At 50.1% G+C, this 13716-nt stretch overlaps 1 protein-coding gene across 2 annotated transcripts in view; it reads left to right on the top strand.

The window, feature by feature from the left end:
• The window catches only part of Scamp2 (secretory carrier membrane protein 2), a 28577-nt gene that overhangs the window by 4453 nt on the left and 10408 nt on the right, over positions 1-13716 (top strand). The window contains exons 2-4 of one of the 2 annotated variants that reach the window (XM_028865088.2): positions 11566-11634; positions 12067-12165; positions 12624-12752. In XM_028865088.2, coding sequence (XP_028720921.1) covers positions 11566-11634; positions 12067-12165; positions 12624-12752 — 297 coding nt within the window. The remainder of the gene's footprint in view (positions 1-11565; positions 11635-12066; positions 12166-12623; positions 12753-13716) is intronic. The other variant, XM_028865090.2, reaches the window with a different exon arrangement.

Here is a 13716-nt window from a genome sequence, read left to right as displayed (position 1 = left end):
GACATTTTTTTATTATGATTTTTTATTGCCATTCCTCAGGCACTCTTCACTTTTTTCTTTGTTTTAAAAAAAGTTGGGGTTTTTTTTGTGTGTTGGGGGGGCATGATGGTGCATGCCTTTAATCCCAGCACTCAGGAGGCAGAGGCAGGCGGATCTCTGAGTTCAAGGCCAGCTTGGTCTACAGAGGAAGTTCCAGGACAGCCAGGGCTACACAGAGAACCACCTCCCCGCTCTTTTTTTTTTTTTTTTTTTTTTTTTTGAGATGGTCTCTTACTGGTGTAGAACTTGACTGTCCAGGCCAGTGAGCCCAGAAATCTGCCTGTCTTGGGAGTACCTAGTCCTGGGTTTGTGTACATGTAAGTCATGTACATGCTGGTGCCCAAGAGAGGAGGGCACAGAAGTAGGCCTTAGATCCCCTGGAGCTGGAGTTAACAGGTAGGCGTGAGCCATCAGATGAGGAGGCTGGGCATTGGAAGAATAGCAAGCACTCTTAACCACTCCAGCCTCTGCTTCTGGCTTTTTGTTTGGTTTTTTAAAAGTGTGAGTTCTGTCCAGGTGTGCTATCATGCCTTTAATCCTATAACTGTGGAGGCAGAAGCAAGCAGTTTCTGGGAGTTCAAGGCCAGCTAGGTCTACAGAGCGAGTGTCAGGCTAGCTAGGGATACTCAGTGAGACCCTCTCTCAAAAAAAGTTTTAAAAAGGGAGTTCTGAAGGCTGGAGAGATGGCTCAGTAGTTAAGAGCACTAGCTGTTCTTCCGCAGGACCCAGGTTCAATTCCTAGCATCCACATGGCAGCTCATAACTGTTAGTAACTCCAGTTCCAGGGTACCCGGCACCTTCATGCAGACAAAACACCAATGCACATTTAAAAAAAAAAAAAAAGTAGGCCTTCCCACTTGAAACAGAAAGGGAGTTCTGGGTATCCAGCTCAGGTTTTCACACTTGCAAAGACAACCATTTACTGGTAACTATCTTCCCAACCCCTTAGCCAGGATTTTTATGAAGCCCCTGTTTCCTCTGCCTCAAAGTATAATCATAGGTTTCCATGAACCCTTTCCTTGCATATAGGTATAGTTGAAACCATTAGAAAAATGTCCTGCCAAGAAAGAGTTTTGAGTGGAAAGTGAAGTCCCCACAGTGTGGCAGAGGCTTACCAAACTCCTAGGAGGAAGCAGGAAGCTGCAAGCCAAGCCTTAGTGATTTCACAACCTCCGTCATCACACTCTGGTTCCTCTGTGAATTCTGGATATGTGGATCCCTGCATTGGAATGATTCCAGGCTGTCTGTTCACAGATGTTTCTCACAAGTCTTGTCAAGTGATGCAGAGGTGGAAAACTAAGAAGAGGCGTCATTGTACTGTCCTTTTCTCCCCTCCCCGCCCCCGCCCCCGCAGTCCACTAAAAATCAGACCACCCAAGCAAATGCCAGGGCTGCTTTCCTCCGAGCGGAGCGAGCGTCCTGCCAGACTACAGCAGAGCAGGCTGGTCTCAGGAGGGGGTGTGGAAGGGGAGGTGATGCTGAACAGAGGAAGTCTTTCAGGGCTTGGAGTTGCCAGTTCACACAATCTCGATTTCACACATTGCCTCCTGGCAGTTTAAAGATAATCTCAGTGCCGTGGTTGCTTCCCAGGGATGCAAAACATTTCTCTCCTGTGGGAGATGACGGCAGAAATGTGATTTGTGTGAAGTTACATGACACTAAGTCTATAGAGATTAAGGCCTGTGCCACTTCCCAGAGAGGGTCAGCTCCAGCTTGTCAGATTTGGGAATTCTCAAAATTACAGATAGACCTCATAGAATTTTCTTTTCCTTCCTTCCTTCCTTCCTTCCTTCCTTCCTTCCTTCCTTCCTTCCTTCCTTTCTTTCTTTCTTTGTTTCTTTCTCCCTCTCTCTTCTCCCTCCCTCCCTCCCTCCCTCCTCCCTCCCTCCCTCCCTCCCTCCCTCCCTCCCTCCTTTCTTTCTCTCTCTCTCTCTCTCTCTCTTTCTTTCTTTCTTTCTTTCTTTTTCTTTTCTTTCTCTTTCTTCTTCTTCTTCTTCTTTTTGAGTAAGGGTGTCATGTACCTCAGGCTGGCCTCAAACTTGCTGTGGAACTGAGGCTGTCCTTGAACTCCTAATCTTCCTGCCTCTATTTCCAGAGTTTTGGGCTTCTAGGTGTGTGCCACCACATTTAAGGACCTGGTAGAACTTACTGTAGAACAGGAGCATTGTCTTAAGAAATTTGAAAGTGGCTCTGGAGCAATGGCTCAGTGGTTAAAAGCACTGGCTGCTCTTCCAGACGACCTTGGTTTGATTCCCAGCATCTATTTCCAACTCTAATTCCAGGGAATCCAGCACCCTCTTTTGACCTTCAAAGGGATCAGGTTTGCACATGGTGCACAGACATACATACAGGCAAAATACCTGTACACGTGAAATAAAAATAAATCTTTAAAAATTTTTAAGAAAAAAAATTGAAAATGGCAAGTGTCTCACAGCTTAATGCCAAGTCCAGACAGGTTCCCAGATGGAGGCATTCCTGCCTTTATGCTTAGCACCTGGAGCCAGGTGGGGTGTTAGAACTTAAGTAGAGGCTCAGATGAACTTGGACTCTACACTTGTTAAATTAAAGAAATTTAAGAGTCACTCTGCATAGGGTTATCGTTTGTTCAGAGGATGGTAATACTTAACCAGGACAAACTCACTCAGAGAAGGGTGCTATCCACATTGCAAGGTGTGCCCGGGGCCATCAAGTGCCCCCTTGAGTTGCTCACACCTTTATGCACACCAGAAGCCCTGCTGGTGCCAGAGAGCAAAGTAAATAAGCATGTGGCCTGTGGTTGGCAGAGCTGAGAGCTAATGCTCATGGCCAAGGACAGTACTGTATGGAACCAAAAGTCACTTCTTTAAGATGTCACCTCTGTATTCCTGTATTCTGTCACCCAGGGACCGCTTCAGTCTTGGATCTTGTTGTCTCTCACACACACAATTGTATTGGAGTGTGAAAGAAAATAACAGGGCAAGTGAGCTGTAAACCGTGGCAGCCACCAGTAAGAGGGACGTGGAGAAGAGGAAGCTAGCCAGGCCTTTTTGGTTAAACTGGAATGCTCTTCAAGGGAGGTCAGCAAGCAGCCATGTGGTGAAAGCGGGATGCTTCAAAGAAAGTCTGAGAAAGCCCAAAGTGGGCTGAATGCATAAAGGCAGGACACCTCCATCTGGGCAGCTGTCTGGAGTTGGTGTTTCGCTGTGAGATGACATGCTCAGGTTTTGGCCAGTATTTGAAAGAAAGAGAAAAGAAGAAAAAGGGAGTTAGGGTTTTCTGCATTAGGGCTCAGAAAAGTGGACAGATTGGACGGCTGCATGGCCAAGGCTCCAAAGCAATTGTTCTTTGTTTTGAGACAGGATCTCACCATGTATTCCTAGCTGGTCCGGATCTCAGTGTAGACCAGGCTGCCCTAGGACTTACAGAAATCCATCTGCCTCCCAACAGCTAATGCATGTGCCACCATGCCTGGCTTTTGTTGGTGTTGGTGTTGGTGTTGGTGTTGTTGTTGGTGGTGGTGGTGGTTTTTCCATAAGACAATGTCTCAATTAGACCGTGCTGGCCTGGACCTCAACTTGAAGCCAGAGACGACCTTGAACTCCTGATCCTTCTGCCTCCACCTCCTGAGTGCAGACAATACAACCACACCCCGTACCTGACCCCTCTGTGAGCCTGTGGAGTGTCTGCTGCTTGTGTGATACACACTGGCCTGGCTTGACTCCCCAGGATCTCTCTGACTGGTAACTTTGGCTTATCTCAGGCTGTTTTTATTCCCGTCTCCTCCATTTAGGAGTATTTCTGAGTGCTGCCTCGGGCTGGTTTTCACTCCTCTGTCTCCACGTCAGTAGCCTCAGAATAGCATCCTCACAAAGATCCTAGCTCTGTAGCTCTAGTCCTCAGCTGACTCCTAAGCTCTGACAAACGTTTCCAGCTTCCATCCACACCTTTCTAGACATGCCAGCCAGATCTGCGCAACAGACACCTCCCAGTGTGGTCCAGAATCTGCAGAGGTCCTCTCCCTTCCCACACAGTCTGAGAAAAGCGTCTCCTGGTAACCTTTCCATTTTAACTACTGGATTGAATTGCTGAGCCTATGACATCTACCCCAGCCCAGGTCTCTAGGGTCCCTGACTTCTCCTTCCCAAGCTGCTGCCCCTTAATTTAACCCATTCATGCCAGCTGTCATGACCTGACATTGTCCTTCCTGAACACTGCATGCCCCTCACGATGACTAGAATGGTCATGGTATATATATATATATACCCTGCTCAGACTCCTGTGGCTGTGTCCCCCTGTCACTGAGGTCAAGTCCTAACTGCGCCAGTCTGGCCTTCCCCTTGTCAGGCCGGTTTCCTGAATCTCCTGGCTGTTCTCTCTTTACCCTTTCGCCTCTAAAGCCTCCATGACCTTCCAGGCTGGGTGTGGTAGCACAAGCTTATAATTCAACACTTGGGCGGTAGAGGCAGGAGAATCAGGAGACCAGAGTCATCCTCAAACTAGAAAGAAGGAAAAGGGGGTGGGGGGGGGGGAGAGAGAGAGAGAGAGAGAGAGAGAGAGAGAGAGAGAGAGAGAGAGAGAGAGAGAAAATTAATGAGTAAACAATGCAAAACTGAAAACTAAGCCAGATGTCATGGCACACACCTTTAATCCCAGCAGTCAAAAGGCAGAGGCAGGCAAATCCTGTGATTTGGAGGCCAGCAGAGCTGCACAGTGAGACCTTGTCAGGTTGGGGATTTAGCTCAGTGGTAGAAAGGCCCTGGGTTCGATCCTCAGCTCAAAAAAACAAAACAAAACAAAAAACAAAACAAAACAAAACAAAAAAACAGTGAGACCTCATCTCTAAAAAAGAAAACTAACCAAGCAAAATACCTAGGTCCAGCCTTATCCTTCGCAGAACACAAGCATGTTCTTCTTCAAGCTTAGGTGGTCTGATGCCAGTTAAGGAATGCCTCTCTTGAGTCCCATGAGACACTGCTGCTTTTCCTCTCACCTGGGCTCAGCGTTGATCGGGTTTGATGCTCTGCACTGTTTCCTTCAGGGGTCAGAACAAAGCCTTTTCTTGGTTGTCCCTCCTCAGCATCTCATGGATTAGTCTGTGTAGGGAACGGACAGGAAGTGGGAGGAGGAAGCAGGTAGCACAATTTAAAGCTAGACCACGCCCAGAGCGGGTGTTTCAGGACCTAAAAGGCCCTCAGACACAGGCCGAGGAGTTCTTGTGTGCTTGGCTGAACTACTCTGGACATCACTACCAGTAGCAGGGAAGAAGTCCCAGAGTATGCCTCGCCGTTCAGACAGGTTCTCAAATGCTCGTTTCCCCCACTCCCTTCTTTGAGATAGGGTTTGGTTACCATCATGTAGCCAAAGCTGGCCTCGAATTCGAGGCAAATCCCCCTGCTTCAGTCTCCCAAGTGCTGGGATTACAGGCATGTGACACCATGATGGGCCTGTGTGTGTGTTTACTTTTTGAGACAGGGTCTCACTGTGATCTTGGCTGGCCTAGAACTCACTGTATGAACCAGGCTGGCCTCATGTTCCTAGAGCGCCATCTAGGATTAATGGTGTGTACCTTGAACTTCTGACCATCCTGCTTCCACTAGAGTGTGAGATTACAGATGTGGCCATCCTGCCCAGTTTATGCCATGCTGAAGAGCAAACGAGGGTTTCGTGCTCACTAAGCAAGGTGTTCTACAGATGGGGGGAGCTGCATCCCTCACTTTGTTACAGATGGGAGCTGCGTCCCTCACTTTTTTACAGATGGGAGCTGCGACCCTCACTTTTACAGATGGGAGCTGCGTCCCTCACTCTTTTACAGATGGGAGCTGCGTCCCTCACTTTTTTACACATGGGAGCTGCGTCCCTCACTTTTTTACAGATGGGAGCTGCGTCCCTCACTTTGTTACACATGGGAGCTGCGTCCCTCACTTTTTTGGCATCACGCCCCTCCTCTAGCCCTTGTGTTTTAAGGTGAAAGTGTCATTATCACAGTATATGAAATTGGAAGACAGAAGAGAGGTCACCCACAGTTCCCACCGTCTTGTTGCATTGTTCTTTTGGTGTGTTTTCCTGCCAGCCCAACAAAACTAACTTGGCACTTACACAATGAAACCTTTTTGTATGACTTCAGGATATTTTGTTTTGTTGTTTTGAGACAGGGTCTTGCTGTGTAGCCTAGACTGGCTTAAAACTCACCATGTAGGTAGCCCAGGGTGGCTTACAGTATTGCTCCTGCCAGCCTCGTGATGCCAGGATTACAGGTGCACACTACCATGCCAGACCGAGGTGTTTAGAGCGCCTCTTTGGAGCTTGCGACAGTCCCACACCGGGAGCTTGAGGACGGAATGTAACGGGAGAGCAGGGCAGTCAATGGGGCTCAGAGCTAACCAGGAAATATGAAACACACGAAAAGAGATTTCCCTCCAAACCAGGAAAAGGGGCCCTTGTAAGCCCCAGCCCAGCCATGCTTCTCCCAGGGCCCTCACCCCTACCTGCATGGAAATACTCATTTATCTGCTGCTGCTGCTGCTGCTGCTGCTGCTGCTGCTGCTGCCGCCGCTGCCGCTGCCCTGGGCCTTTGCTTACCCCCTCCTTTCTTTTGGGAACCCCACTACTCCAGTTTCATTTCTGTTGTTGTGATAAAAATACCCTGGCAAAGAGCAGCTTAGGAGAGAATGGGGTTTATTTCAACTTTTAATTCCACGTCACAGTCCAACATTATGGGGAAGTTAACACGGGAACTTCAAACAGCTAGGCTTCACTTCTGTAGCTAAGAGCGAAGAGCATATGATGCATATATGCTCGCTCGCTTGTGCTCAGCTGGATTTCACCACTCTTACATAGTTCAGGACCCCCTCCCTCCCCCGGCACCCTAGGGAATGGAGCCACCCACAGTTGTTTGGGGCTTCCCATATCAATTTACTTAAGATAACCTTCCCACAGACACAAACCCACAAACCAACCCAGTGTGGACAATCTAATTGAGACTCTTTTCCCAGGTGATTATAAGGTTGAAGCAAATTCACAATTAAAGCTAACTCCCCCACCCACCTTCCTCCCAGCCCTCTGAGGCATCTCCCTTCCCTCCTGTCAATCACTCTGTACCTCACCCCAGCACACTCTTGGCATGTGTCTGCTTGTCTCAGTTACTAGTCCACCAGACTGTGAACTTAAAGAGGGAAGGAGCTGTGTCCTGCTTCTCTTAGCGTGTTCCTCACACTGTGGCTGTTGACTGAATGTAAAGAACTAACTTTAGGAGCTTTTCTCTCTCTCTTATCAATTCAGTAAAAGGCATTGTTCCAGTCTGAGCAGCTGAGGGGCTTTTAGGCTACTTCTTCTTTGTAGGTGGAACTTGGACATCACCATCCTTTGAAATAACTGCTTGACCCACTTAAAAGCAATGGGTGCCCCATGAGTGGGAAAAGATGATGCTGGTAACTTCATTTCTGTGACTTGGAGTGGAAGCTCATGGTCCTCATCGGGAGTTATCCTTACAGGAAAAGACTCTACCTGTTCCTTACTAAAGGTATTCCCAACATCCAGCCCTTTGAAGTTCAGTAAGGAAGCCCTTGCACGTGCCTTTTGGGGCTAGGGGTCATTTTCTTTAGCCACATAGTAATCGATAATCTTCTATTTGTCCTGAAGCATTGCAGCCTCAGGGTTACTGTCCTGTCCTAGAGTCAGACCTGGACTCAGAGTCTAGCTCAGACACTGCTCTGAGATTTGTTTTTTTTTAAACGTACATGGGTGTTTTGCCTGTGTGTGTGCCTGCCCATGTACCATGTGTATATGACATCTAATCCTCTGGAACCAGAGTTACAGATGGCTGTGAGCCACCATGTGAGTGCTGGGAATCAAATGTGGGTCCTCTGGAAGAGCATCAGGTGCTCCCAAACTCTGAGCCATCTCCAGCCTGAGCTTGGACTTTCCTGTCTACATCGGGAGTGCTTGTCTCTCACATGGCTGTGGGGAAGGCTAAGGGAGGAAGTTTGTGGTTGCCTTTTTTGGTAGAGCCGTAAAACACAAAGCTGACCAGAGTATCTTTTTCATATTTTATCCCTCCTTCCCTTCTTCCCTGCTTCTCTTCCTCCTCCTTTCACGTGTGTGTATCTGCATGTGTGGGGGTCAGAGGACAACTTGCAGAGAGTTCGTTCTCTCCTTCTACCATGTAGGTTTCAAGGGTCCAACTCAGGCTTGGTGACAGTCGCCTTTGCCCACTGAGCCATCTTGTCTCCCGTCAGCATCGACACAAAGGAGAGAGGCTAAGTCACCCTAGAGCTGGGTGGGGTTGTACACACCTGTAATCCCTGCTCTGGAGAGGCCATAGAGGAAGGTTTGTGTTCACAGCCAGTCTAGTAAGCAGTACTGAGGTCCAGGACAGCCTGAGCTACACAGAGGGACTCTTGTCTCAGGGTGGGGTTGAGGGGTCTGTAAATAGTGGATTCTGTAAGGCAATATGGAGTAAGTTTCTCAAAAATAAATAACAGAACTAAAAACAAGGTGAGAAAGGCTGATAGAACCTTCTGGTGATGTGGCACAGTGACCAATTCTGGGTGAATAGAAGTCACAGTAACGTCATTATGTGGTGAGCCTGGCACGTACTAGACACTCAGAAAATGTCACCCTCCCTTGGTCCTTACCCCCTCCCTGTCCTCAGCTAACCTCAGCCTCTCTTGAAGCTGCCCACAGCTTCCAGGGAGAGCCCAGGTTTCCTTATAGGAGAAGTACCCATATGTCACAGTATTTTAGGCTCATCTAGTCCCCGGCAAGACGCCTCCAAGTCCTTAGGCCACTGTTGTGCTGCAGGTCCCTTAGCCTGAGGCTGTGCTTTGGGGACAAAGAAGCGCTACAGTGTGGCATTTGATCCCCAACCTTTCCTGTGATGCTGCTCTGCCACAGGCCCCTCACCAAACCCCAAGGAGCCTGAAGGACGGACCAGACCTAGATCCCCCAGCTGCAGAGTACTCTCAGCTCACTGGTGGGGCAGGCCAGTTAGGAGGAGCCTGGTTAGGGCCCAGGGCCACTGTGCAGACATTAGAAAAGGAAGGGGAGGGGAGAATCAGTTTGGACAGGGTAGTCACACCCCTCTCCTCTCCATCCTACCTCAAGAATCTGCTACCCGACTGTTACTGTGATAGAAATGGAACCTTGTCTTGAGCTTCAAGCTGCCTATTAAACATGCACACCTTAGCCAGGTGTGTATGCGCCAGCTCCTGAAACTGCTACCTGAGCTGCCGCTTGGTTCCTATGTCGTGTGGAGGCAGACTGCAGCAGCCAGTCCCTTGGCCGGTGGGTCTGGTTTCGGTGACTCGGGCTTGCTTGCACTGGCAGGTATCTGCTGGCTTTGAAAGGGGGGCAGACCCTGAGCCAGAGCCTCCCTGCAGGCCAGCTGGTTCTGAGGGAAGAGTGGGAATAACCTCAGGACCAATTCCCATGTCTTTACCACCAGAACCTCACTTGGTCACTTTCTCCGAGTTGCAGGAGTCACCAGAGCAGAGGTGGGTCCCCAACAGACAGGACGCAGTCTGATGGAGGATGTTGGAAGGAGGTGCAGGATCCCTAAGATGAGGCTGTCTAGAGAGCCAGTGATTTTGAGCTGGTGCTCCACTCAGGGTGTGGCACTGTGGGTGGTCAGGCACAGCTTTACCCTAGGAGCTGGTGGTTCCAGGGAAGATAGAACCACCGTATAGAAAAGCCAGAGAACATTTCGGTACTATACTTAGCTCTGTTCAGTTTCAGAATAGGAAGCCAGCTCCTGACACCACCATGACCAGTGTCTTTTCCAAACCTATGAACTGAGGGGCTTGCTCTCAGTGTCTGTGACAGACACTGTGTTTAAGAATTGGGTCTGTAGAGCAAGGGGTGGGGGTACATACCTGTAATCCCAGCATTTGGGAGATGTAGTCATTAGGATCAGGAGATCAAGGCCATCCTGGTCTTTACAATTTGAGGCTGACCTGAGGTATATGAAACTCCTGTCTTGAAAAACAACACAAAGAGGTGCAGGTCTGAGCAGGAACTGTAGACCCCAGCCAGTGACACTCCGGCCTCTCCTAACTGTTCCTCCCAGAGTTCCTGCATGGCTGTGGAGCAAGACCTGAACCCCATCCATACCCATGGCCAGGATAGGGGTGGGGGTGCCTGCCTTGGAGAGGAAGGATGAACACAAACTGCCCTTGCCACCAAAGGGCCACATAAGCACAGAGGAGGGCGGACCAAGAGGATGGACACACAGGACACACTGTGTTCTGATGATGACTTCCATTTCTGTTTTTTTGAGACAAGATCTCATTTTCTCATTCTATAGCCCTGCCCAGTGTGGAACTCACTATGTAAGCCCAGGCTGGCCTAGAACTCTTTGGATTCTAATCCTCCTGCCTCAGCCTCCAGAGTGCTGAGATCACAGACATACGCTACCACACTGAGCTATAAGGAATTTTGTTTTCTTTTCTCTTCTTTCTTCTTCTTCTTCTTCCTTTTTTTGGGGGTTGGGGGCGGGGGCAGGGTTTCTCTGTGTAGCCTGGCTGTCCTGGCACTCTCTTTCTAGACCAGACTGGCCTTGAATTCAGAGGTCCACTTGCCTTCGCCTCCTGAGTGCCGGGACTAAAGGCGTGTGCCACCATACCTGGTATAGGATTTTATTTTATTTTTTTCGAGACAGGGTTTCTCTGTGTAGTTTTGGGGACTGTCCTGGATCTCACTCTGTAGACCTGGCTGGCCTCGAACTCACAGAGATCCATCTGGCTCTGCCTCCGGAGTGCCGGGATTAAAGGCGTGCGCCACCGCCGCCCAGCAGATTTTTTTTTTTTTTAAAGGATGAAAAAGAAAAGAAAACACTTTCCTGGCCTTTCATCTGAGACCTTTTCCCTCCTAGCAAGTGTGCCTGATTAACAGTCAGTGCTGGCAGCCAGTAGCATGTTTCCATCCCAGAACCTTCAGCTAGCCTCCAAAAAGCAAGAGGAATAAAATGCTTTCTGTGGACTAAGAAAAAACAGGGTTGGGTATTTAGTTTGGTGGTTGAGCTCTTGTCTCACAAGCACAAGGCCCTGGGTTCTATCTTCAGCACCAGAAAAAAGAATAAAAAATTAAGTAAAGTGGGCTGGATAAATGGCTCAACTATTACAAGTACTGTTTGCTCTTCTAGAGGACCTGGGTTCAATTCCCAGCACCCACATAGCAGCTAACAACTGTCTGTAAGTACAGTTCCAGGGGATCCAACAACTGCACACCAATGCACATAAAATAAAATCAAATAAATTTAAATTAATAAATAAATAAAACAGTACAGGAAGGTCTCTCCCTCGCCACACACTTTATCCCTTCCCCACCAAAGTGAAAAAACTACCAGGGTTAAGTGCTGTGACCCCCTCTGGATCTGGGCACTGAGAACGCCTACGTGGGGCCGATTGTTTCCAGAAAAGGGAAAGGGATTCGGATGAAGAGACTTGTTGCAGAACAGTCCAGAGCCTTGCATATTTGGGACACGGGATTGCTGACTCCTGGTCGGGGATGTTTCTGCTTGTCAATATCAATGCCTCTTTTTCTCCTTCCCAGGACCCCTCTGTGACCCAGCTGACCAGTGCTCCCCAGGGTGGCCTGGCTGAATTCAATCCCTTCTCAGAGGTCAGTGACTATGCTTTTTCTCTGAGTTGTGCGGTCTTCTGAGAGGTGGTGGCATGTGTGCTAGGTTAGTGAGAGGAGGTGCCAAGGTGTCTGGGGCAAGGGGCCTGGCAGAGAAAGAACAGCTCTGGGGAAGGGACAGTCTGGATGGACTTGGGGTAAGGTAAGAATGGAGACATCACCAGAAGTCACTGAAGTTCTCCTGTCGGTTCCTTGACGTGGGCCTCTCTTAGAAGGTGGGACAGGGCAATGTTGGAAAGCCTTGTATCCAGCAAGGCCAAGAGTATGGGTTAGGGGGTCTGGGTTAGAGGTCACTGTTCCCTAAGCCTAAGCCTCGTTGGCCAAAACCCTGCAGGAGAGAGCCCAGATGAGGTCCCTCACTGTGGTCTGACATAGTAGAAGAACCCACTCATTTCCCTCCTTTGCCCCACACAGACAAATGCAGCAACAACGGTTCCTGTCACACAACTTCCTGGGCCCTCCCAGCCGGCAGTTCTCCAGCCCTCAGTGGAGCCAGCACAGCCAACGCCCCAGGTACAGGTCGAGAGTCCTTTGGTCTCTCCTGTGTGAGTGGGATCACCCAGGTCCATAGTTGAACCCATAGGGTTGGGGGCAGGCAAAGGGCCTTCATCCCTGGGTGAAGCCAACCACTGGCCTCCCCCCTCCCACTGCCCACCCCTGAAGTAAGCACTACTCACACTGCAGGTCCTCCTTAGGACCCAGGATCTGCCTCTTTTTTTTTTTTAGTTTGTGGTAGTGGGAATCAAACCAGGGCCTTCCAAATGCTCTGTCACCAAGCTACATCCCTGGCCCCTCTCTTTTTCAACCTCACCAATTCCTGCCTTCTGTTTGCCTTTGTCTTCTCACTGAGTCTGGTAAACCTTGTCTGCTTGTGCCTGACGCTGACCTCGGTCACCTCCCCGCCCCCACCCCCACCCCAGGCTTCTCACTGCCCTGGTGAGCATGGCCCACAGTGGAGTTGTGTGTTGCAGCTCCTGCTTAGGCAGGCCAGCAAGTTTCTGCCTTCCCGATTCCTGGCAGCGGGTGAGCCCTCAGAGAGGCAGATGCTACTAGGAGGAGATAGTATCCCCAGGGACAGCTACATTCGAAAGCTTCCGAAGGTAGGCCTAGTGTAGATGAGCAGGAGGGGGGGGCTGGGCCCCTGGAGCCTGCAGGCTGGGTCCTAGAACCCTGTGCAGTGAGACAAGCCCTGCGTGCAGGGTGATGGGGTGCGGAGACCCCGCCTCTGTTGGAGTGACAGCGGTGACAGCGCAGGCAGATGAGCCTAGCACCCTCAGTATGACACTGTACGGTCAACCTCATCCAGATGTCTGCAGTCCACCTCCCAGAGGCAGCCTTCGCCCTCTGGAGAACTGCTTCAGCGAAGGTGTGCGTACACGCATGCCTAGTTGTCACCCTGTGAGATGGCCAGTGTACTGCCTGCTCCCTCAGAGAGGACCACAGTCTCATTCTTCAGGAGGAGATTGGGGCCAGACAGTGGTGGCAGCTGCAGGAGCCGGACCCTGGGCCCAGTTCTACTCAGCCGAGAGTCCCTGAGCTGCCTCATTAGAAGGCTCTGCTCTGCTTGCAGAGGGGATAAAGCTTGGCCCCTGCATGCCATGAAAGTCAGGCCGAGAAGGGCCATACATCATGGACTGCCCCCAGAGCATGGCCACACGTAGTTCAGGTGGGCCTGGGAGGCAGCTCCTTGGACAGAGTAGGGGGAAGCTGCTTCGGTGTGGGTTCCTGAGGCTCTGGTACCCGTGGCCAGCCTCCCAGCCTCCCTCTGAGCTTCTGCTGGCAGCTTAGCATTGTGTCCACTTTGCACCCAGCTTTGGGTTCTTCCCTTCAGCTTCTGGTCTCAGTTTCTGGCTTCAGGTTGAGTTCTTGTGGGGTCTGTCCCCTTTACCATTACCCAAAGGACAGTACAGTTCAGTTTAGCCTGGACTCCATATGGGGGACTAGACGAGCCGTGGGTGAGGGGGAGGAAGTGGAGAGTCTTGGAGAGGACTGAGGAGTCCAAGGTGGTATATGGGTACTGGGTCACCTAGGCACTTGCATGGTATTCCGCAGTACCCAAGACAC

Source organism: Peromyscus leucopus, chromosome 7 (assembly GCF_004664715.2).
Source record: "Peromyscus leucopus breed LL Stock chromosome 7, UCI_PerLeu_2.1, whole genome shotgun sequence".
Taxonomy (NCBI): Eukaryota; Metazoa; Chordata; class Mammalia; order Rodentia; family Cricetidae; genus Peromyscus; species Peromyscus leucopus.
The sequence above is the reverse complement of the archived record's forward strand: the minus strand, read 5'-3'. Positions and strand labels throughout refer to the sequence as shown.